The sequence below is a fragment of the Artemia sp. Qi Xiang Cuo genome, chromosome 19, assembly GCF_049724085.1.
Source record: "Artemia sp. Qi Xiang Cuo chromosome 19, ASM4972408v1, whole genome shotgun sequence".
NCBI classification, from domain to species: Eukaryota; Metazoa; Arthropoda; class Branchiopoda; order Anostraca; family Artemiidae; genus Artemia; species Artemia sp. Qi Xiang Cuo.
The window spans coordinates 39,143,013-39,165,641 of NC_142812.1; the positions used below are offsets into that span (position 1 = coordinate 39,143,013).

A 22,629-nucleotide genomic window follows, 5' to 3' on the forward strand; every position below is an offset into this window, starting at 1 on the left:
TATGGAGAGGTGTATTGGTGAAACGCAAGGAAATTTGTGCTCTCCGTTTCTTCAGGGTGACCAGATTGGCTCTCCACAAAGGGAGATATGAGGGACTCTGCCCTCATGGAAGATAATTCTTAGGCACCTCTTTGGACTACCTCTACTCTGTCCAACAGAATGGAGTTTCGAGTTGGTGTGTTTTTTTATTTCATTTGGGTAATCTGTTTTGTGTACGGTGCTACCTTGTGCAGGCATCTTGGATTTATCAAAGGGGACGGGTTCTTCATACAACAAAACATACTCGAAAATGTAAGAATAGATTTTGTGGCGAAAGTAGATGAGGGACCTTGGAAAGTTGTGATGGGACTTGGAAGCAAACTGATTAGAACTTGTAGGAATAGATCTACAGCCTAAATTGGGCTGTTTTATTATTTCATGATCTCTGGTTTTGAAAATCCTTTGAAATTTTTTTTTTATTTTCTCTTTTTGTGTTATTTCCTTGGGCAATAAGAAAATTTTCATAACATTTGTAGGAAAATCTTCTGATTGTCCTTGTCAAAGGACAATCAGAAGAAATGGCGATGCGTACCTGTATGTACACCTATGATAGCATTTGAATTTTCTTTACAGTTTGGAACATTATAAATACGATTCACATTCCTGCACTTCAGCTGAGAAAAAGAACGTACAAGTTCCAGTGTGCCCTTTGTGTAATGTACCGGTTCCTGGAAATCGAGATGATCCTCCTGATATAGCTGTTAGTGGTCATATTGATAATGATTGTAAATCGGACCCAGCTAAGGTAAATATACTTATAAGCATTTTAATACAGCTATGTATTGCTTTTCCAGATGGTAAGTTTCAGCTCCTTCGTTTCAAAGAATTTGTTTCTCCACATATAACTTCAGTAAAACAACATACATTAGGATAGACACTGATGTCTACCCTTGGTACTTTTGTTTTCATATATTTCCCCGAATGTTTCTTTAATTTATGCTTTGAATCTTGGTCGATAGAACAATCGGCCAGTAAAGTACGTTACTTCTCCTAAAATGTTTTGGCTAGTGGCCCCTCTTGGGGTTTAAAAAAATGGAACAAATAAGCATTGCCAGTCACAAATCTTTAGGATCTCTCTCAGGAGGGAGGCTCCAGTCCCCCCAAGCTGAGTGACGCTGCCTTGTATTTGTATTACTTTAAAAAACTTTTCAACAAAACAAAGTTTTCAAAGAAAAGTAAAGAGCTCCATTAAGCTAAAAAATAGGTAGAAATAAAGTCAAATGATCTTCAAAGCGTAAAACTGCCACAAATCACTATCAGTAAATATATGAAACTCTAAACGAACAGAAATTAGAAAAAATAGTCAAGTCAAACTCAAAACGAGCAAAAATTAACATTAGTATGGCGGACAACCCTCATGCCTTCTCAAGACCAGAACATAATTTGCGCTTTACTGAAAACAGTATATTCCATAGTAATTTTTAATTTAATTTTATATCGCTTCAAGTTGACCTGAAAAATAAAAGTTAATATCATTCCCAAAACATTCTATCTATTACCTTTGACAACCTGGATACATTTACACTATTTATTTATTTGAATTGTATGAGAAGTAGTAATAATAGTAGCCCGAAACCTGCAACGTAATACCCCCAGTCGTTCTAGATATATTGACGAAGGGTCTTATTGGCAAGCATAAAAACAAAGCATTTTGATTTGGTTTTAAAGTAGCATTTAGTTTTATATCATAATGAGTCAATTGCATAAAGGGGGGAGGCTGGTTGACATGCCCAATAAGACTTAGACATAGTTGCTAAAGACATAGTTACTGGACCGTTCTAGTATGCTGAACAAGTTCGTTGTCTCAAAATTTTGCCTGGATGTGTTTGTAAAATAATTCCCCTTAAGAGACGGGCTGATTGTCCTCCAATATCTTTTTACTTTTAAAAAGGACACAAGAACTTTTAATTTTGTTTTGAATTAGCTCCTTTAAATGTTTCAATGATTAATTAAAAAAACCTTTTCCACAAAATAAGTTTTTCAAAGAAAAGTAAAGTATTCCATTAAACCAAAAATGAGCAAAAAATAAAATAATCTACCAAGCGTGAAACTATCACAAATCAGAATCGATAAATAAATGCAACCCAAACAAACAGAAGTTACAATAAATAACCGAGTCAAACTAAAAAAACAACAACAGAAATTAACATGAGTAGGACTCAAAACCCCTATGCCTTCCCAAGGCCAGAACATAATTTTGTACTTATGCAAACCTGAATGAAGCATCATGAGGATACCACTGCGTTTACGAATTTAACAATAAAAGGTGGAAATTGGGTTATGGATTTGGTAGAGTTGTTTGGAGACCCATTCAAAAGTGCCCTGGTAAAAAAAAAAATTGTACTTTGTGCCCACATTGCTCTTTGTGTTCCACATTGCTCTATTGCGCTGCCTATGATATTTTTGTTTTTGTGATTTCTATTATACAGCATTGGAAGTGCCGATTAGACCAGGTAAGCCCCTCCCAAAAAATTCAGCTTATGGGCAACCGTGCTAATTTGGCAAGAGGACTAAGCTATTCCCTCGAATTTCTTATTTCACTTGTTTTTCGTATAGAATCAGCAACAAATTCTTCCTAGCTATTACTAAGCAAAATATGAACAAACATGTTTTTTATGACAAAGTTCATGGTGACGGTGTGCTAAAAACTTAGCCCCGGATTTACCATTAGTCAACCGTTTGTCTAGGTTTTTCTCCCTAAGTCTCCCTTGGTTTTCTCATATAAAATCTGTTGAATTTCCTTCAAAGGGATTTACAGATTGGTTTTCAGGGATAACATCATTTGGAAACCATTCCCAATGGTAGCTCAGTGTTTTACAAAGCTGTTTTTCTAGTATTTTGTGCAGGGTGTCTCCTATTATGGGTAATCGAGCCGTAACATGTTTCTCCATGTTGGCCGTATTGGTTTGGCAAACGGCGATAAAAGAAGAGAAAATTCGTTGTAGGGAGGGTAATGGATGCATTTGTAGAAAACATCATTTGACGCCTATAGTCAGTAATCCAGGGACCGTTATCTTTCCAAGGTTGGCTCAGAGTCACCGCAACGGTCCTGACGGTTTGTATCAGTGCATTTAGTGAAGCTAATAACAAATATCGGGGGGCATGAGTTGACAAGCACTTCGAATACCGTAATTTTGTCATAAGAAATCAAAATTGGCATGTAATGACGTCATACCGCTCTCGATTTTTTTTTTACATGGTAAAATAAACTAAAAACTTTATAAACTTGACAGATTCTGAATTCTAAAAGCGAGTACTTTCACCTGGTATTTTTAGTTTTTCCCTAAAACCATTTATTTTTTTGTTAACCCTTATTTAATTTCGAAAACAAAATTTTAAATATACTTTTTCTTAGTTTTTTCGGTTTAACTGAAATTTTTGCCCACATAAGTATATCTTTTTATACTTTATTTGAATTTTGCTCGTTATTGCAAGTCAAACTATGTACCTTTTTTTTTTTAATTTACTTCTTGAGCAACTATTTATTTTTTCTAAATAACGTCATAGCTTTCAGAAATTAGGCCAAGGCTACAATGACCAAGTTTTCTTTTTAAATTTTTTTTTTCTGTTAAAAAATTGAAAACGAATCTAACTGCACATCATTCGAACCCTCAGAATGTCTTTTACACGTTGGTAATAAAAACAAAGTCGAGACTTGAATCTGTAAGAATATATACGCTTTTTAAAAAGAAAATCCCCCCCCCCAAAAAACGAAAATTTTCTGAATAGTGGCGTTTTACTCTAAATATTTTCTAGACAAACTATAATTTTTATATCACCATCGATAGATCGCTCTTTTTTGAATCAAATCATGTATTTACATTCTATCCAACTAATATTTTTAACCAGGAAAAAAAACAGATGCCTCGTTCTAAGATCGCATGCGCGAATTTGGTATATTTTTAATGCTTTATTTGAATTCTGCTCGTCATTATGAGTCAAACCATGTGCCTCTTTTCCAAAAAATCTTATTTTGAGCAACTATTTATTTTTTCTGTAGTAGTAGATACAATCTGGCTTACGTAGGCTCATACACGAGTCTCAAGGTGGCGAAGCCGTGTGAACACGTGGTGAAGAGGTGACTAAGGCTGATTTGAGATACTATTTTTCTTTAAATCCCAGCGTAGCAGGGGCCAATGATCCAATCGGTTAGATTGGGTCAACGGCCGCTGATGTAGTAGACGACTGCATTAGTAGTTAAATATCAAAACAAATAAAAATCAAATATTTAAAACTGAACATGAAACGGTGGCTCAAATCTCTTTTTCTTCTTCTTCTTCTTCTTCGGACTCGTTCTGATTCACATCAGAAAGTAGGCATTTTTGGGGGTCAGCTCCACACTTGCATGCGCTGTCGCAGAAACCTATTTTGGAGCATTTGTAGTGCCAGACACACCTCGTCTTGTCACAGTTGCAAAAAGAGAGCGATGCTAGCCCATGCGGTATCGCAGAAACTAGGTCTGGCTTCAGTTCATGATCTTCAATTCTCCAGCTCATATCAGTAGCCTGAGGTAAATCAATACAGGGCTTGTGGCTTTGGATCCAAATCAGTGATTGGAACATGCACCTTTTCAAATAAAGCAGAAACGAGATATCAGTTGGTGGTAAAAGCCGCAAATCCTCCAATCTTGGGTACAAATGTGCTCGAAGGTCATTCATACTATTGAAGTTAGTCACACTTCTGCCATACACTTTAACCAAAAGCTGCTTACAGGCGTTGACTAAACCATCATTTTGCACAGATGATGGCTTCTCTGCAAGGGCTTGAACTTCATCACCTAAAGACCCCAACAAAGTTTCTGAAGACTTCGCAGCTTGAAAAAAGCGGACCTTTCCAATTCCATACAGAAAGCTTGTCGTGTCACATCCACTCAAGCTGTAGACAAGTGGCAAGGCATTACAAAATGTTACTCCTATTTTTTGTGCTGCCTTATGAATAGGTGTGCAGTAGGACGGAAATTAAACTCAGAGCTGCTTGAGGCCGAGACTAGCAAGACACTGGAAGTAGTATGCAGCTAGTAAGACGATATCATTATCGTTGGCTTGTATTATTACAAGTGTGCTCTTTCGTCTTGCGGTAACTGCTGTGTGGTATAACACCCGAGTGTCTGCTTCCTCATGGAAAGACGATAGATCGTCATCAACAGAGCTTCCATGGGGCGCAACGGTAACAGCTCTATGTCGACTCTCGAAATTTCCAGCGAGATGAACCATCCGACGGGTCTAAACTTTATACTCCCAGACCTCGAAAAGAACTTTCAAGAGTCGACCTTTGGTTGAGTGACTACTGAGAATCCCGTCCCAGAGTGTTGCAGTTTTGCTGGAGGAAGTGAACGGTCTGGAAATATTTCCTCTGGGATCTCCTCTTCTTTTTCGACAGCCAGATGCTTCTTTGAGGTAAAACGAGTAGTAATCACCGGTTCTATCGTCACTATTACCGTCATAACTTTCACCAAACAAATGGATAGACTGACAAGCTTCAGGTATTTGTCTAAGAATCCAATCGCAAACTTTTAGTTTCAAATCTACTAGCTTCTCATTTCGTTCAGGTCCATAAGACCTTATGCTAGTCATGACACCAACCGTAGAGTCAGATCGAGGAGTCTTCAAAAAGCGTATGTGGAACCATTTTTGGTAATGACTGCAAGCCAGACTGTTGCAGAATGTAGTTCAAGGGTGTTGACTTTGTACCAGTACGAAGCTGAGGCTCCCTACGACTTGATGATAATACTGCAAGTGAGACCGGAGGTGGCTGTAGCTCGTACTTCAGCAGCTCACAGAGGGACGAAGTTTTTGTTGAATCTGATATACGTAGAGCTGGTTTTAGCAGCTCAGTTTCCAACAAAAACTTTTTTTGTGGCTCTTTCTTTTTTCCTTTTTTGCCCACAGAGGTGAAAGTTTGTACTGTGCCAAATTTTAGTTTAGTGGACGTCCCTTTAAGATACGAGCTCATCGCATCGAAATCAATTTCTCGGAGGTTCAGCAGACTATTTGCTACGGCTTCTGGAGCTATATCCCCTGTCATAAAGTTGTGCAGCTCTGTTATCGTCATCTTGAATGGGTTTCCAAACAACTCTACCAAATCCATAACCCAATTTCCGCCTTTTATTGTTAAATTCGTAAACGCAGTGGTATCCTCATGATGCTTCATTCAGGGCTTTCAGGTTTGCTTTCAGATTTGCTTCATCCATATTCAGGTTTGCTTTCAGCGTTCTGGTGACTGCTGCAAGAAAGGGGAGAGTAGCCAGATATCGATCCCTGGCATTTTCATTCGTTGTCGCACCAACGACACCAGAAACTCGTGGATGAACTTTGACATTAAAATTCAAAGTCGACTCTAAGTCCAGAGCACGTAAGTTCATGAAACACAACTCGGTTGTTCTTCTAACAACAAAATTGTCACTTACAAACCCTCTGTAAATTTCTGGCGCTTTTTCAGGCAGGCATAACATTTCTTCTAGGTAGTTAAGCGCAGCTGCGGCGTGTTTATGGTTTCCAGAGGTGAAGAAAATCGGAATCATCTCTTTTGTGGCGTTTAAGTGTGATCCCCAGTCCACAGCTCTTTCAGCATAAAGATAGTCGTTTCCGGCACGGATAAGACCTAAATAGTTAATCAAGAGGTCATGATTCCTTATGATAGATCTGGACTCGTTGTACTTCGAGAAAAGCGGATCAATACTGTCCAACGCATCTCCTATCTGTTTACATGCTTTAGAACTAGTTTCAATTTTGAAGCGTTCAATTGAATTACTCAGGATTTGAAGTTTTTCGACTGTAGAAGGCACTAAAACGAAGCAGGATGTTTCACGCTAATTTTTAGACGCCTCCCACCAGTGTGAATTCATTTCTTCGTACACCTGTAAGTAGGCATAGAGTGTTTAGTATATATCCTTACCTAAAAGGACTTTATTCGCAGTAAATTCTCTGAGAATCTCTGCCGCAACAATAACTTCTTTTAGCTTTGCTCCATCCATGAGAGATCCAACCGCTTTCAAATAGTTCATGAGCTTTTGAAAATCACCCAATAAGAGAACTAGATTAAAGAATTTTTTGGGCTGGGACTTTCGAAGGCCATAGCCTATTTCATAAACAGCTAGATGACTGATGCTAGATGCTAGATGACCTGACTGATGACCGTGTACTTGTTTCCAAGTTTCGCTGCTGTTTTTTGACAGATGCTTATGGCAGAGGCTACGACTTCACAGGATGTTAGTAAATAGGGAAGCAAGGGTAAGTAACCTACGGTGGTTTTGCGACACCAGAAACAAACGATTCTTGTGTTGAAGGCTTTCCAACTGGGAGTTGGCTCTTCAAATTCCACTTCAAGAAGTTTTGTAGGACACAACCTACAAAGCGCCCAGCAGAGGTCCAGGCTCGTCACCTAGAATGGTACCGGATTCTCGTAAATATTTTCAAACAAAGACAGCAAGGAAGCAGAGTCACAAGGTCGCGTTTTCATGGGAATTTTAACCTTCCAGGCATGTTCACTGGCTTGAGTGCTAGGAGGGTTGTCGTTTACCATCTGTCAAGTTCTTTTCCGAGGATTCCGAAACATCCGCTCGACGCACCAGTCACATGAACAGTTCTTCTGATGTCTGCAGGAGACGTTGAAGAGCAATCTTTAGAAAATAAATCATCATTATATATCAAACTTCATTACAAAAATTTTCAATAAAAGTAAAATTCCGAGATTAAATCTGGATTAATTTGGACATGGAATGTAGCCTACATCACTCCCAAGTTGTGGAACCCTCGGTCGGAGGGAAACAGGAAACGGAAGAAACTGAATTTCAGAAGAAAACACAACAATTGTAACACAAGAATGAAAACCCGACAATGAAAACAACAATGAAACAACATTATTAAGCTAGAAAACAAGGTGTAACTCACGCAAGACAACTGACACCCCCCCCCTAAAATCGTTGTTGCCGGAATCCTTACCTGTAGCTAGATCAGGTAAATATCCTAAATCCTTTCCTTTTATGTTGTAATTTTTGCTACTTTATGCAACTAAAACCCGATATGTAAGATGCTCAGGTTTTTTTTATTGCTATGGAAACCAAATTCGCACATGCGATCGCAGAACGAGGCATCTGTTGTTTTTTTTTGTTTTTTTCCGGTTCAAATATTAGATATAAAAATTTAAATACAAAATTTGATTAAAAAAGAGTAGTATATCGTATAGTGAGATAAAAATTATAGGTCGTGTCGAAAATATTTCGAATAAAACGCCAGTATTTAGAAAATTTTCTTTTTTTTGAAAGGGGGGGGGTTGATTTTCTTGTTCAAACGATTATATATTCTTGCATATTCCAGTATGGACCTTGTTTTTGTTAACAGCGTGTTAGAGATATGCTAAAGGTTAAAGTATGTGCAGTTTCATTCGTTTTCATTTTTTTTTTTTAACAGCTAAAATAAATTTAAAAAAAACTTGGTCATTATAGGCTAATTACTGAAAGGTATGACATTATTTAGAAAAAATAAATAGTTGCTCAAGAATTAAGATTTTTTGGAAAAGAGGCACATGGTTTGACTCGTAATTATGAGCAGAATTCAAATAAAGCATAAAAAGATATACTTATGTAGGCCAAAAATTTCAGAAAAATACGAAAAAATAAGAAAAAGTAGTTAAAAAACCTTGTTTTCAAAATTAAATAGGGATTAACTAAAAAATTAAGGTTGTGGGGAAAAACTAAAAATACCAGGTGAAAGTGCTTGTTCTTAGAATTCAGAATATGTCAAGTTTACAGTTTCCAGTTTATTTTACCATGTAAAAAAAAAAATCAAGAGTGGTATGAGGTCGCCATAGGTTAAATTTGACTTTATAGGCTAAAATGACCATGTTCTACATGAGTGCGAACTTGTGCACCCCGATATTCGTTGTAAGCGCCCCCGATTACCCTAGAATCCACCCTCAAACTAACTGCAGCTGATGTGAGCCACCCCTTCCCTTTTTTTTGAAAGATAGCGAGCCTTGGATCACTGACTACTAGTCAAGTCTTTCTCTCTGAGAGGTAGTAAAGCTAATTCGATCGGTGCAGCGCTCGTCCTTGGGACCCTGTTTTGTATCCTATGGATTGGTGCCAGTAGTGTAATAGGAGCCCTTGCAAAAAGCGAATATCCATATTCGGAATATATGCGCGATTGATATGCATGACAATAGGTCAAGTGCATGATTTATAAGACGGATAATCGAGTTGGATAGGAACTGGCAGTTAGAACGAAGAATTACACCCAGTTTGTTTCATGCAGGAGGATCAACATCGATTCAGTTGTGTGTCCCAAGAGTGGTCTGAGGAGAAATGACCCCGGAGGCAAAGTATGTCAGCTCTCTTAATAGGTTTGCCCTTGAAGGTAAAGTAAAGTCGGGATGCCGACGCAAGACCCTCGATCGGGTGATTAGTAGCTCTTTAGTCTTCAATGTACTGAAATTCACCGTTCCGGCATCGGACCACTTTTTATATCCAGAAAATCCAATTGTAGGGACAGGGAGGCTTGTACAGGATTATCCTGTTTTTGGGCAGCTGCATGGACTGTAGTGCTGTCAGCCAAAGGTAAATGAGATTTTCCTCTATATCGTCGATTTACGCCAGGAACTGGAAGTTGACACTCGCTGGACACAAACACATCAAGAACTACATGGACAGAAGGATTTCTTAGAAAACTTGCAAGAAATCTGAAGTATGCTGTCACAAATTCCGTACACTTGGATTTTTTCAATGGGCCCCTATGACAGACTTTATCAGAGGCTTTTGTAATATTGAAAGATAACGCTCTAATATTGTGCCCTTGGGTCAGAAGTTTAACCCACACCAGATCCTCTATATCCAGTCAAACGTAGAGCGTTTCTGGCGGAACCCATACTGGCTATTGCTAATAGAGTTATATAGTTCTTCTCTTAAAAAGCTACCGTTTTCCATGTAGCTGGTTTAGGTAATAGTAGTCTTTTCTTCTCTCTCCAAACTTCTTCTGGCAGGCGTATTTATAGTCTGTTGGTTTAAAATGAATTTTAAAGAATTGTTTAAAATGATCTAAAGTAACTTTCATTTAGTCTCGAAACCTCTTCACACCCAAGACGAAGATGTATCTCTCACATTGTTTTCGGAAACAGGTTAGAAAGCAAAAACGATTCTTCTAGTACGTTCTTATCCGCTGATTGCATTTACATCGGTAGATTTACTTTATAGTAGGTAGAAGAGACTGCTTATGACTGAGGTAGAGAACATGTTGTTACTTTCCTGTTCGAAGATTAAAATGAAGCCACATTAATACAATTTTCGTTGTTTAAACCCCTGAATAACAACTGTTGTCTTGAAAAGCTTTGAAACCTTATTTGACTCTCATGTAAAATTATGAAAATATTAGATACGACCTTCGTTTGTGGATGATGATGATTTCTTTTTCTCCTGCAGGCAAAAAGGAAACTGTTTTCGAATCTCTGTTCTTACAAGAAATGCAAACAGAAGGAAATGATACCAGTTGTATGTAGTGAATGCAAACGGAATTATTGTTTGAGGCATCGACATACGACTGATCATGAATGCCAAGGCCGACAAGCTGCAATCAGAGATGCAGCTTTAAGAAGAGTTACGTCAAGAGGAGTTAGAAACTCGAAGGTTCAGCCTTCCCAGAGAATGGATGCACGGTCTCTGCAAGGAGGGCTTGTAAGTTATAATTGTTTGTTTGCTAATTTGTATTTTTGGTGTAAATTTTTACAATCATGGTTGTTACCGGGTGTTTCATTTCCCTAGAGAACTTACTTGAACACATATCCCATCTTTTCTTTAAGTGGTTGGATTCGGGTTTTTGTTTTTGTCGTGGAGGGTTGAAAACATGTAAAGTACATAGGCCCCAAGTTTTCAATACCGAATAAAGAAAACATGATATTAACTTGACGAATTGATTAATTTAGAGACTACCAACGGATGCAATGGATTACGGAAGCAAAGGTCACGTCCACGAATTTATTTGGAGTGACGAAAGGGAAAATTGATTTTTTAGCAATAGCTTAGAATTTATAGGACAGTTTGAGAAACTTTTGAGGAAGGAAAGTCTTAAGACTTACGGAATGAGGCTATGAAGATGAGGTCTAACACTCATAAATCGTTTCAGTTGAAAATGACCAAACTATGTGGCTCTATAAATGCCGACTGGGACGGCTGAAAATTGAAAATGGAATTTGCTCAAGTCCTCCTAGAAAATTCTTACAAAAAAACTTACTTCTTTAAATAACTGTGTAAAAAAAATGTAGTAGTACAAACATATGCAACTTGTATGAAAATCTTAGGAATTTTAGTGAACACTTTTGAAATTTGATTTTCTAGAGAGGGGAGGGGGTGTTTTAAAAACAAGACCATAACCCATTAATGTGAATTGGGAAGATGCATCGCTAGCTTCAATGATATCGTATCAACCAGTTTGTTTTTAAATTATTTATATATCTGAGCACAGACAATGGATTTGAATAGTAGGATCTGGTAATGCTGTGAAATTCTGGTAATGGTCTCCCGTCTTGCATTAGCTCCTTCCTCCATCTCTATACATAAGAGGGGAACCCTGCTTGCGTGGTGTCGGGATGGGCTTTTAAAGAGCTTTCCAAGAACAGCTGGATAGGAAAGTGGAAGTTCAGAATTTTACATTGTAGAAAATGGATGAAAAGATTTTAGGGAAATAGTTTGCAAAGTAGTAGAAGATGTTTTAGGAAGGAAAATTAGAAATACAGCTAGGAATATGATTGAAAATACTTAAAGCCTGATAGAAGAGAAAAGGTGTTTGTGTAAGAAATTTCTGAGAGATAGATTTTCCGAGACTAAAAGGAAAGAAAGGAGTGAAGTAGAGAAGACATTAAAGTGATAAGTGATAAGGAGATTTGAAATTGAGGACATGGTTAGGATAAAATTACGGAGTATATGGAAGACGCAGACAGACGGCAATAGAAAAATAGTGGATTGGTATGCTAAGAAATTTAGAAGAAGTAACCCGTCTGGACTAGTCCGGACTAAAGATAGGAATGGGTCCCCCAATTATTGATATTTATTTATTTATTAGTACCAAAATACGGTAAGCTTTATCAAGCCTGTCGCACTTGTCGATATAGAAAGAGTAAAAGAGTGAGGGACTGGTAGAATGTCTTGAGAAAATGTTAAACTATGATAAATGTATGGGAAATTGTAGGCAAATAACAAATTGGGAGTGAAGGAAAATTCGGTTTGTAAGGGGACTTACAGGCAGTACTAGAAGGATTTGAAACTAATAAAGCCTTTGGTGCTAATAGCATGGTAAATTAGATTTTTGAGATATAATGGTTTCGAAGTTAAAAATAAACTGTTGAAGATTATGAATTTGCTATTTCTAGCACTAACAATTCACTGAAGCACCCAGCCTCCTGATGTCTACTTAGCTTTGCACTCTCCTCTGCCCCAGTTTTTTCTAAGCTTTGCTCTTTACTGTCTACCACGAAGCTCTTTTTTCCTATAATTTTTTTTCTTATGATCTCTTCCCACCCCATTCAGGGACGATCTACTTTTCGTCAGGTCCAAGATGGATGGCAAAGAAGCTCCGTTAAATGTTAACCTTGTCTTCTTACCTTTTTTCATTATATCTTAGACATACGTCTTTTTCATTATAGCCATGCATTGGCAGTGTCATTACGGTGGCATCCAATATTCTAATCTTAGTTTGCATACTTAACTTCTTATCCTTCCAAACTTTCTTCAACTGAAAAATGCACCATGTGCCTTGGGTATTCAACTTTTTCATTTGCACTGTATACACCATTTTCCTAATAAGAATTAGTTAGTTATTAGTTTCGGTGGGAACCAAACTAAGGTCCATCCTGCCTGGCACCAATAGACGAAAGGATGGTTAACGTTGCTCAGCATGATCTGTCAGCGGCAGGCTCATTCGAAATCCTCATACAGTATTTACTCAAGCGGTGCCTGTTTCGACGGAAGCCACCCCAAGGATCCTGGTCATTTTTAAATGTCTGCTACAGATTCTTTTATCTGGCAGTTGGAACTACATTTCCAAGTTCGAAGAAGATCGCAGGTGAGAAAGTCATGGGATATGGTGCCGGTTTGTCGTTGAAACGTGTGTCCAATGAATTTCCGTCGTCGTTTTTTTTTATCACCTAGAGTGGGTGTTTTTGGGCGCTGCACCTTCTGATTCATGTATTTGATATATGAGACCATCGGCTGACATGTAGAATATATTTCATGGGACGATGGTTGATTGCTTTTAGGGAGCGAGTTTCTTCGTTCTTTGGAGGCTAGACTTCCCTGGCGTACATCAGGATACATCGTACGGTTGCCTCATACACGTTCATCTTAGTTTTCAGGCTGATCTTGGGTCTTCTCCGGGGAATTCTTCATACTAATAAGTGTGTCCCAGGTTTTTTCTGTTCGTCTTGATGTATCAGTCTGTGTATCACCATTAGGGGTTAGGACTTAGTGGATGTAGCAGACCTTCTAGATGGTATTGATGGTTGCTGTTCCTAGAACTTTTTTTAAAAATTGACTCCTTCAGATAGCTATAAAAAAGACAAAAAAAGGAAAAAAAAACAGTAGCCTATTTTTACCAGTGTATAAGCGGGAAGGTTTTCCGTATTTTAAACACAATATTACCATGAAGAGCACGGGTGCTAACTGGGGGACGGAGGCAGGCTGAGGGCAATTGCCTTCCCCTAGATCTTAGAAATTTTTATTTTTTTTTCATTGAAAAAAAAACTAGTTGTCTCTCCAACTAGATATTACAAATAATCTTTTGTAGCCTCATTAAAAAAAAAACTGAAGAAAAATCATCCCCCCGCCCCCGCCTACATTTTCTCGATTTTGCATTCCTGTCAAAGAGACGAATTCCCGAACTCTGATACGGAAGAAAGTAAACCGTACATTTTATTCTGTGCCAACATGAAGATATTTGTTTCATTGAGCGACGCGAAATCTAACCACTGGAGTGAGTGAATTTTTGCTCATATGAGAACCTAGCTTGATAAATACTTACATAATTTTTTTAAATTAAGTATATTAGCGACTCTGTAATATGTTTTCAAGGAAGCATGGAAAAGTGTTGAGTGTGAGCAAGATTTTTGGCCATGTCTCCGTTTCTGTATCTATTGCTGTATTACGGCTGAAGGATAAACGGAATGCAATGTAGACAAATATTCTAAAAAATTATTTTGAATAAATAGGCTTGTAGTAATTAAATTGGTAAAGCCAGACTATTTTTAACGGGAAAAATGAGAGCCAGCAAAAAAGGGGAAAACTTTGCTCTACCAAATCTATCATTGCTACTTTCTCTAAATAGATTTAGTGTTAGCGAATTTGATGTTAGATTCGTATCTTGTAATCCCTGGATCTTCTACTTTGATAATATATTATTATTAAAACTAACTAATTGTAGTTTCCAGCTATGATATTTATTATGAGAAAACACGAATATTATGTTAGGTTTTCCATTTCATATTTTTAAAAGGCAGATCAAACAATTTGTGGTAACGAACTGTAACTAAAGAGCGAGTCGGCTCAATATAAAAACCGGAATTTTTGATTTCAATAGACATGTCAAAAGTATTGATTTTTGCTGCTGGTTCCAAATGTATAAGATTCATTTAGTTTACCGTTACACATCGAGTTCTACACGCCTAATAAAACTTACCTGATGTTCGAAAAAAGGGGGAAATACCTCCAAAAAGTCAAGGAACCTTAATGAAAATCTAACCATCAGATTCGGCGCATTAGACAATCTTACTGTAAAGGTTTAAAGCTCCCATCTCCAAAAATGTTGGATTTTTTATTTTTATTTTTTACCAGGACTAAGGTCACGGATGCTTGTTTATTTATTTTTTTTTTTATTTCAGTGGTGATCGTATCGTACCAACGGTCCTAGAATATCGGGAGAGGACTCATTTTAACCAAAATCGAAAGTTCTAGTGCCCTTTTTAAGTAACCAAAAAAATTGGAGGACACCTAGCCCCCTCTCTATTGCCCTTTTTTCCCAAAAGTGTCCGATCAAAATTTTTAGATAGATATTCTGTTCAACATAGTCGAAAAGTCCATTATTTATGCCTTTGGGGATAACTTGGCCCCCCACAGCCCCTGAGGGCTGGGCTGTAAGTTGTGAAGTTTACCCATTGTTCATGTATAGTATTTGTTTTGGGGGTATATATAGACATTTGTCGCGGGGGGGGGGGGGTACGTTGTGAATGTTGAAGACGGTGCTCTTTACGCTAAAATTTGAAGTTTCGTCCCAATTCTTTAAGAACGACTCCTGAAACACAAGGGCCGTTTTATTAGATTTAGATACTTAATCTACACCCCTCATATACGGAATAATTTCTCTTTGTGTTAAGTTTCAATGTTGCTTTTGGCTTTAAGTCGATTTTTTTTTTTTTTTTTTTTTTTTTTTTTTTTTTTATCTTTTATCTTTTACAAAGAAACTAATGAAAGCGCAACACCGATAATTTTTTCATTTGCCTTTTTCTGAAAAAGCCCAGCAAAGATAGGCTTTAATGGTTTTTGATGCTCAAAAAAATTATGTTAAAACCAATCACAAAATTCGTTTAATGTCAGGAATGTTAAATTGATTCTCTAAATCTCTAATCATTCGGCTCCATGGCTCTAGTTGTATTCTTCGAGAACCATCTGCGAATATTCTTGACTAAGAAAGTTGTAGATGGCAGACACGTATTTCGTATATATCTCCGTATACGTTCAAATGTTAAATATTTTCTGGCAACTTTAAAAACTTCACGTATGTATCTCCAATATCCAGCATAAAAAGATCAGCGAAAGACATTTGAACAATTGTGCTTGTAGTTATATCACGTCTCAAAAATTATTCAGAATGACAAAACGAAAAAAAAATAGTTAAAAACAGAAAAACGAGGATTATACAAGCCAGTGAAAAATGTGGACTAAAATAGGCATATTTCAGTCAAGGATTCCGTTTGACCGTCATCTGTGAACCACAATAAAATAAAAATTACTAATAAAAATACATAGATAATCAAAAACAATTTAAACCTTAAAACAAAGCACAACTAAAATTTGACGATCCTTTCCATGTAACGGTGAAAGGGTAACTCACTGTTATCTTCGAAAGTTCTTACACCGGAAGAAATCTATGTCTTGTCTAAGGGACCAAAATTCTGCTTGCCTCATCCATGAGTAATTTCTCAGAGATAGTATCCAGTGTGGAGGCGGGTATATTTGGTTCAAGAGGTATTGTCGAAAACCCAGACTTACTTCGAGGGGAGGTTTTTAAGAATCTTCTTGACTTCACTCCATATTCCTCTAATTCAAAAAATCAGGACACACAAATTCTGAAAAATTTAACAAAAGACCCAGACATCATTATGTCTGGGAAAAAGGGAATAAACTTGTTATTCCCTTTGATAAAGGGAATAAAATTGTTATCTTTGATAAAATATCATATAACAAAAAAGTTACGGATATATTGTCCGACAATCACTAGATTCAGACCCCACCGACAAATTCACCCGTGAAGTACGAAAAGAGCTGGGAATTTTACAAAATGAAAGACTCGTTACTCCACAAATGTACAAAATGTTTTATCCTAAGGGGTGCTCCGCTCCTAAATTCTATGGTCTCCCAAAAATTCACAAAGATGGAGTTCCTCTACGCTCAATTGTGGCCTCTTATAGTTCGCCAGCTTCCAGACTGGGAAAATGGTTATCCACACTTTTTCGTCCTCTGATGTCGACGCAAGCTTCTTATATTAAAAAGTCAGTACACCTTGGGGAAAAATTAATAAAAAAAATCAGTTACCCTTTCACCGTTACATGGAAAGGGTCGTCAAATTTTAGTTGTGCTTTGTTTTAAGGTTTGAAATTTTTTATAATATCCTTGTATTTTTATTAGTAATTTTTATTTTATTATCGTGCACTGAGGACGGTCAAGCGGAGGTCTTGACCGAAATATTTGCATTTAATTCAACATTTTTCACTGGCTTGTATAATCCTCGTGTTTCTCTTTAATAATATATTTTACTTTTTATCATGATTAGCTATTTTGTGTCAGAAATTATTCAGAATGACGTCGCGTGTGCCCATTATCTAACCATTTCTATTGACTTTTGAGATTCAGTTTGAGAGGAAACTGAGTTCTGGTAAATTAGTTCCTCATACCAATATCGGGAGAGGGTAGTTTTATTTCGTACGATCTATCATGACCCCCACAGTGATAATCTAATGAAAAACCAAATTCACTCCTGTAAGATTGAATCTATATTTCAGATTGAATATTGTTTTAGCCTTGGATGCACCAGTTCTCATTTTCAAAGAATCTCTCAGCTAATATTATGAATGATCCTTTTATGTTGATAATTCTTGGGAAAATATAAGTGGGATTCCCATTATTCTAATTTAGATAATATTTTAGAAATCTGAAGCTATAGAAGAACACGACCTCCTTGTCGGAAGCTTAAATAGTGCTGCCAGCGTGGGTGTCACATAATATTGCTAAAGGAAAAAGGGCTGTTAAGTGTAATTAGTGTGATGGTGTGAATACTTAATATTAGTGAAATTATTGTGAATACTGAATATTAGTGTGATGGTATGATGGCGGAACCTCGTTGATTGCAATTTTAAGGGACAAGCTTTGAATTGCGATATTTTTGAGTTTTATTGGGTGTCTATTTCAATTAGTGGTATTCCAGTTCGGTTTTAGATCCTCCTTAGCTTTGTTCGCCTTTATTGTTCTTCACCAAAAAAAGTTCTAATTAATGTTTCATGGTTAATTTTGAAAATGCTCACAAAAGTTGTATCTTTAAGTGGAAATAATTTCCTTTTGCAACACTTTTTTATTGAAAAATAATAAACGCGTGTGGTACCAAATTGGTGCTAAAATCAATATGGAAAAGGGCTAATTAACCACGGTATATTGAAAAGGGAATAGTGGAAAATTCACCTGGATAAGGAAATGAACCAATATAAAAGATAATTTCGCATATAACACATAAATGTAAAGCTACTCTATATACCGTATGCTCCTGATATTTCTAAAACCAAAATGAAACTCCAACTGCATTTGTAGTATTAGTTGGTAAAAAAAAACTTCGAGAAATCGGAACAAAAACAATTCTTTGTTTATTCGGCCGTCAATTTACTGGTATTAGGTTGATAAGAGAAGTCTCAAGAAATATCTAGTTACATAAAATATCTTCCGAAGCGTGTACATGCTCATTGAGTTCCTGTAGAAAAGGCTATTGTGCTATGATTGTATGTCTATGTTGTGGGCTTACGACACAAGAGCGTCGTTTTCAATGATGTAGCAGTATTTTCAGATGGAAGACTGCTTTTGGATTTATAAAAGGGATGTGGTCAAAAAGGATCTATAACCACTTATATTTCTGCACTTGCAGACACAACCTTCAAACACATTTTCTGTTTTTGGTGTCTGGCCATGTGTTGAGATTACACAGAAGTTCTGCCCTGTACCCTAAAAAAAGGAAGAAAAAGGAAAACGAGATCTAGCAATAGTTTACGGTCTAATAAACCCCACCCTATTAGCTAATATTCAAGAGTACAATATTCATTTTAATGTTAGATAATGTGCTTTATGGTAATTTATAATCAGTGCCTTTTGCGTTAATTGTGGTTACTAGCAGGATCGTTTAGACCCAAGACTTGTCTCTGGGACCTTGTACTTGGCTTTATTTTAACATTTAAACAGGTAACGTAAATATCCACATTAAAAAAAATTTCACAACAGGGTTCGCCCCTTCTCGATGGCCCTGCTTTCTCCAATATCAACATAAAGAGGAGTCGGGATTGCATTGGTCTAGAAATCCACTTGAATTTTTTTAAAGAACCGTTTCATGTCTTAATTTTAGAGTGAAGAAGAAGCATTACGACGTGCCTTGGAACTTTCCAAAGCCTCTGACCATACAAGACAAGCGCAATCTGGTAGTAGCCGAACTGCACAGGAAGAAGAAGAAGATGAAATGCTAGCTAGAGCTATTGCTTTGAGTGAACGTGAAGGGGGAAGTAAAAATTGCTCCGTGATGTAATTGGTGAGATGAAGTGCATTTCCTTCGTACTGAAACTGATTAATTATGTGATTTGTTGTGTTTGTATATAAGTTACTTTGCACGGAGTATGTAGCTTGTTGAAGTTGTTAGTAGATTAAATTTAAGCTTTAGCAACCTATTTTTATGATCTTGATTCAGTTTAGAGTAGACAAGCTTCAAGCTTTGAATGTTTTTTTTTTGTTTTTTTTTGCTTCTGAAAAGGGAAAGAGGAAGTTTTTTTTCTAGTATTCTGTAACTAAAAACTTAAAAAACAAGTTATGTGTGTCAATGAACCCCTGACAGCGTAAACTTATACCCCCCTCCCTCTTTTGAAATAACTGAAAATTAAAGTTACAAGGATTGGCTTTGAGAACGATCATTGTCGTTGTAACTATTCTTTGCGTATATAAAATGATGGCAATATTTTCTATGTCCTTTGCCCGTCTTTTTCAAATATATAAGTTTCATCAAGTTTAGTCTTACCCATCAAAAGTTACGCGTCTGAAAAAATTTGCCTTATTTTCGAAAAAGGGGGAAACAACTCCTAAAAGTCATAGAACCTTAATGAAAATCATACCACCAGACTCAGCGTGTCAGAGAACCCTACAATAGAGGTTTCAAGTTCCTATCTACAAAAATGTGGAATTTGTATTTTTTGCAAGAAGAAAATCACGGATGCGTTTTTATTTGCTTTTCCCCCAGGGGTGATCATATCGATCCAATTGTCCTAGAATATCGCGAGAGGGCTCATTTGAACCGAAATTAAAAGTTCTGGTGCCCTCCAAAAAATGGAGGGCAACTAGACCCTCTCCCACGCTCATTTTTTCCCAAAGTCACCCGATCAAAATTTTGAGTCATTTTGCTCAGCATGGTCAAAAAATATAATAACTATGTCTTTGAGGATGATTAATCCCCCACAGTACCCGAGGGAAGGGCTTTAAGTTATGAACTTTGCCCAATGTTTACATATAGTATAGGTTATTGGGAAGTATACAGACGTTTTCAGAGTGGATTTTTTGTTGTAGTGGGGGGGTGGGTGGGACGGTGGTTACGTGGGAGGATCTTTCCATGGAGGAGGTTTTTATGGGGGAAAGGACATTCCTATGAAGGGTGAACCGGATTTCCCAGCATTATTTAAAAAAAACGATCAGAAATTAAATAAAAAAACAAGTTTTTCAACTGAAAGTAAGGAGCAACGTCAAAACATAAAATGAACAGAATTTATTAAATATATGACTGGGTTCGTCCCCTTGTCAATACCTCGCTCTTTATGCAAATGTTTTTTTAGTACTTTCATAAGTGCTATTTATTCTAATTAACGGCTTTTCGTGATTAAGGAGTCATTCTTAAAGAATTGGAGCAAAGTTTGAACTTTAGCGTAAAGAGCAAGGTATTGATTAGGGGGTGAACCCCCCTAATATACGTAATAAAAATATACAAATATAAAAGTTCGTTACGTAAGTTATTTCGTAAGTTACGCATATTTATTACTAATAAAAACGTTTGCAAATAAAACAACTTTTGAGAAAGACATTTAACAAAAAAAGTAAAATTAATATGCAAATTTCGTTTTAATTATTCGTGTACGGTGAGCCAAAATCAAAACCTGCATTAATTCAAATACGTTCAAAAATTAAATATAAAAAATAAGTTTTTTAACTGAAAGTTAGGGGCGACATTAAAACTTAAAACGAAAAGAAATTATTCCGTATATGTTTGAAAAAAACGTATATGTCTAAAGTTTGACATTTCTGCTCATCTTTGATTTAATGTAGCAGCTCTTTACTTTTCTTTGAAAAACTTAGTTCTTGGAAAGGTTTTTTTCCTGGTTTTACCACAAACATTAAATCTCATAGAGGTTTCTATCATAGACATTAAATCTCGCTCCGTATGTAAAAAATAAAAAAAAAATATCTGGCTAATTGATGAATTTTAGACATAAAAGATTATGGATATAATGAAAAATAATAAGCAACCCTGTTTAGGATATCTCTTTAGGATATATGGACCAAGTGGGAGCTCACGGAAAGTGAGGACCTTCTCTTGTGTGATACAAGCATTGATGGTACAGATGATGCAATGGAAATCCACTATACGTCATCAGGATCATCATATACGTCAGAGGATTTAGTGAGGAGGGGACCATCAGGGAGAATGTGTGTCGAAGACGACGATCGTCTATATGTAGATATGCCCCCCTTGGGAAATATTGAAATAGTCAATGATGATGAAGATGACAGCATACAAATAATTAGATTACCTTCACCTCAAATAGATGAAATTACCATTGAGGACGAGGCAGTTGAGGATGATAATGATGTCATATATTTAAAAAGCATTATATACATCGATTTGACAAATGAATAAAAATATTTAGAAGAATGATTTTTATTTTTATCATTTATAAAAACTTGGCTGTGGACTGATAGTACTCAATGGAGTGATCTAATCAAACTGAACTATTCATGTACAGAAGTCTCTGCTGGTATCCTTATTCTATACATATCTAGTATGAGAAAATTCATATCTAACAAATTTATTGTATAATTACAATATAAAACTCATTATGCATATCAACAATTAGATTTATCGTTAAAAGAGATATGAGAGCTCTTCCATCCAGGTTTTCGATTTTTAAAATCCGTTACATAAAAATAACCTCTTATGTTGTCTCTTAATGGTCGACTTTTTCTCTTCACTTTGGTCGTATTCTTGATAATGTTCAGTGTTATATCTTGCACTATGCACATTTTTCTTTGGGTTTTTATCGCTGTCTTTTATACTATATTTTAAGATATCTCTATAGAGAAAGCCTTCTTTTCTCTGTCTCTTCTTTCAATCTTCCTTTTCTGACCTATCAAACCTTGTTTTATATGAGCTTACTTGCCATCGGTATAAATTTCTCTCCGTATCATGTATGATTTTTCTTCTCATTTCCTCCAGATTCTTCTCCTCTATCTCTGCCTCTATGCTGTCTAAACATGAAGTAGGTTCATGAGAAAACTCAAAATCATGAAAATAACCTTTACAAATAGAACAGCCACAAAAAAAGGATATTTGTAACTCACTTTGTTCACTCATGTTATAACACTGCTAACTATAAACTTAATGAATTCTATTCACACACTAATAAAAACTAAAGCAAAAATCCTTTCCTTATATTCTCTGCATTCCTGTCCCGTTAATATTTCCGAATCCCTGATTGGTTTAGAAAGAGACACGTGATCCTGTTCCCGTTAGAATCAATGATTCACCGCCGATTATGTAATCAATTTCCCAGAAATCTACTTTCCCTCGTGTCCTAGTCGATTATGCAATCAATTTCTCAGAAATCTACTTTCCCTCTAGTGGATCAATACATTGTCCCGTTAAAATTCAGTGCGCATGTGCAAACTTCGTCCCGGAGTCAATACATCTAGAAACAACAAATAAATCGACCTTGAAAATGGTGTCATTGACCCGTTAGTGGATCGATAAATCTTGAATAAATTATATCCTGTCGGCGTTAGACTTAATTATAGATGGCAGCACGGTGTACGTCTCGGAGTCGAAAGGGCTTCCC

The 22,629-nt window shown here is 36.5% G+C and overlaps 1 protein-coding gene across 1 annotated transcript in view; it reads left to right on the forward strand.

Moving 5' to 3' along the window:
- LOC148940826 (AN1-type zinc finger protein 2A-like) overlaps window positions 1–19,206 on the forward strand; it is a 41,788-nt gene extending 22,582 nt beyond the window's left edge. Inside the window, exons 3-5 of the mRNA XM_089105368.1 lie at window positions 613–784; window positions 10,451–10,702; window positions 18,891–19,206. Of these exons, the coding sequence (XP_088961494.1) occupies window positions 613–784; window positions 10,451–10,702; window positions 18,891–19,067 (601 nt within the window). The 3' untranslated portion in view covers window positions 19,068–19,206. The remainder of the gene's footprint in view (window positions 1–612; window positions 785–10,450; window positions 10,703–18,890) is intronic.
- Window positions 19,207–22,629: the final 3,423 nt, after the last annotated feature.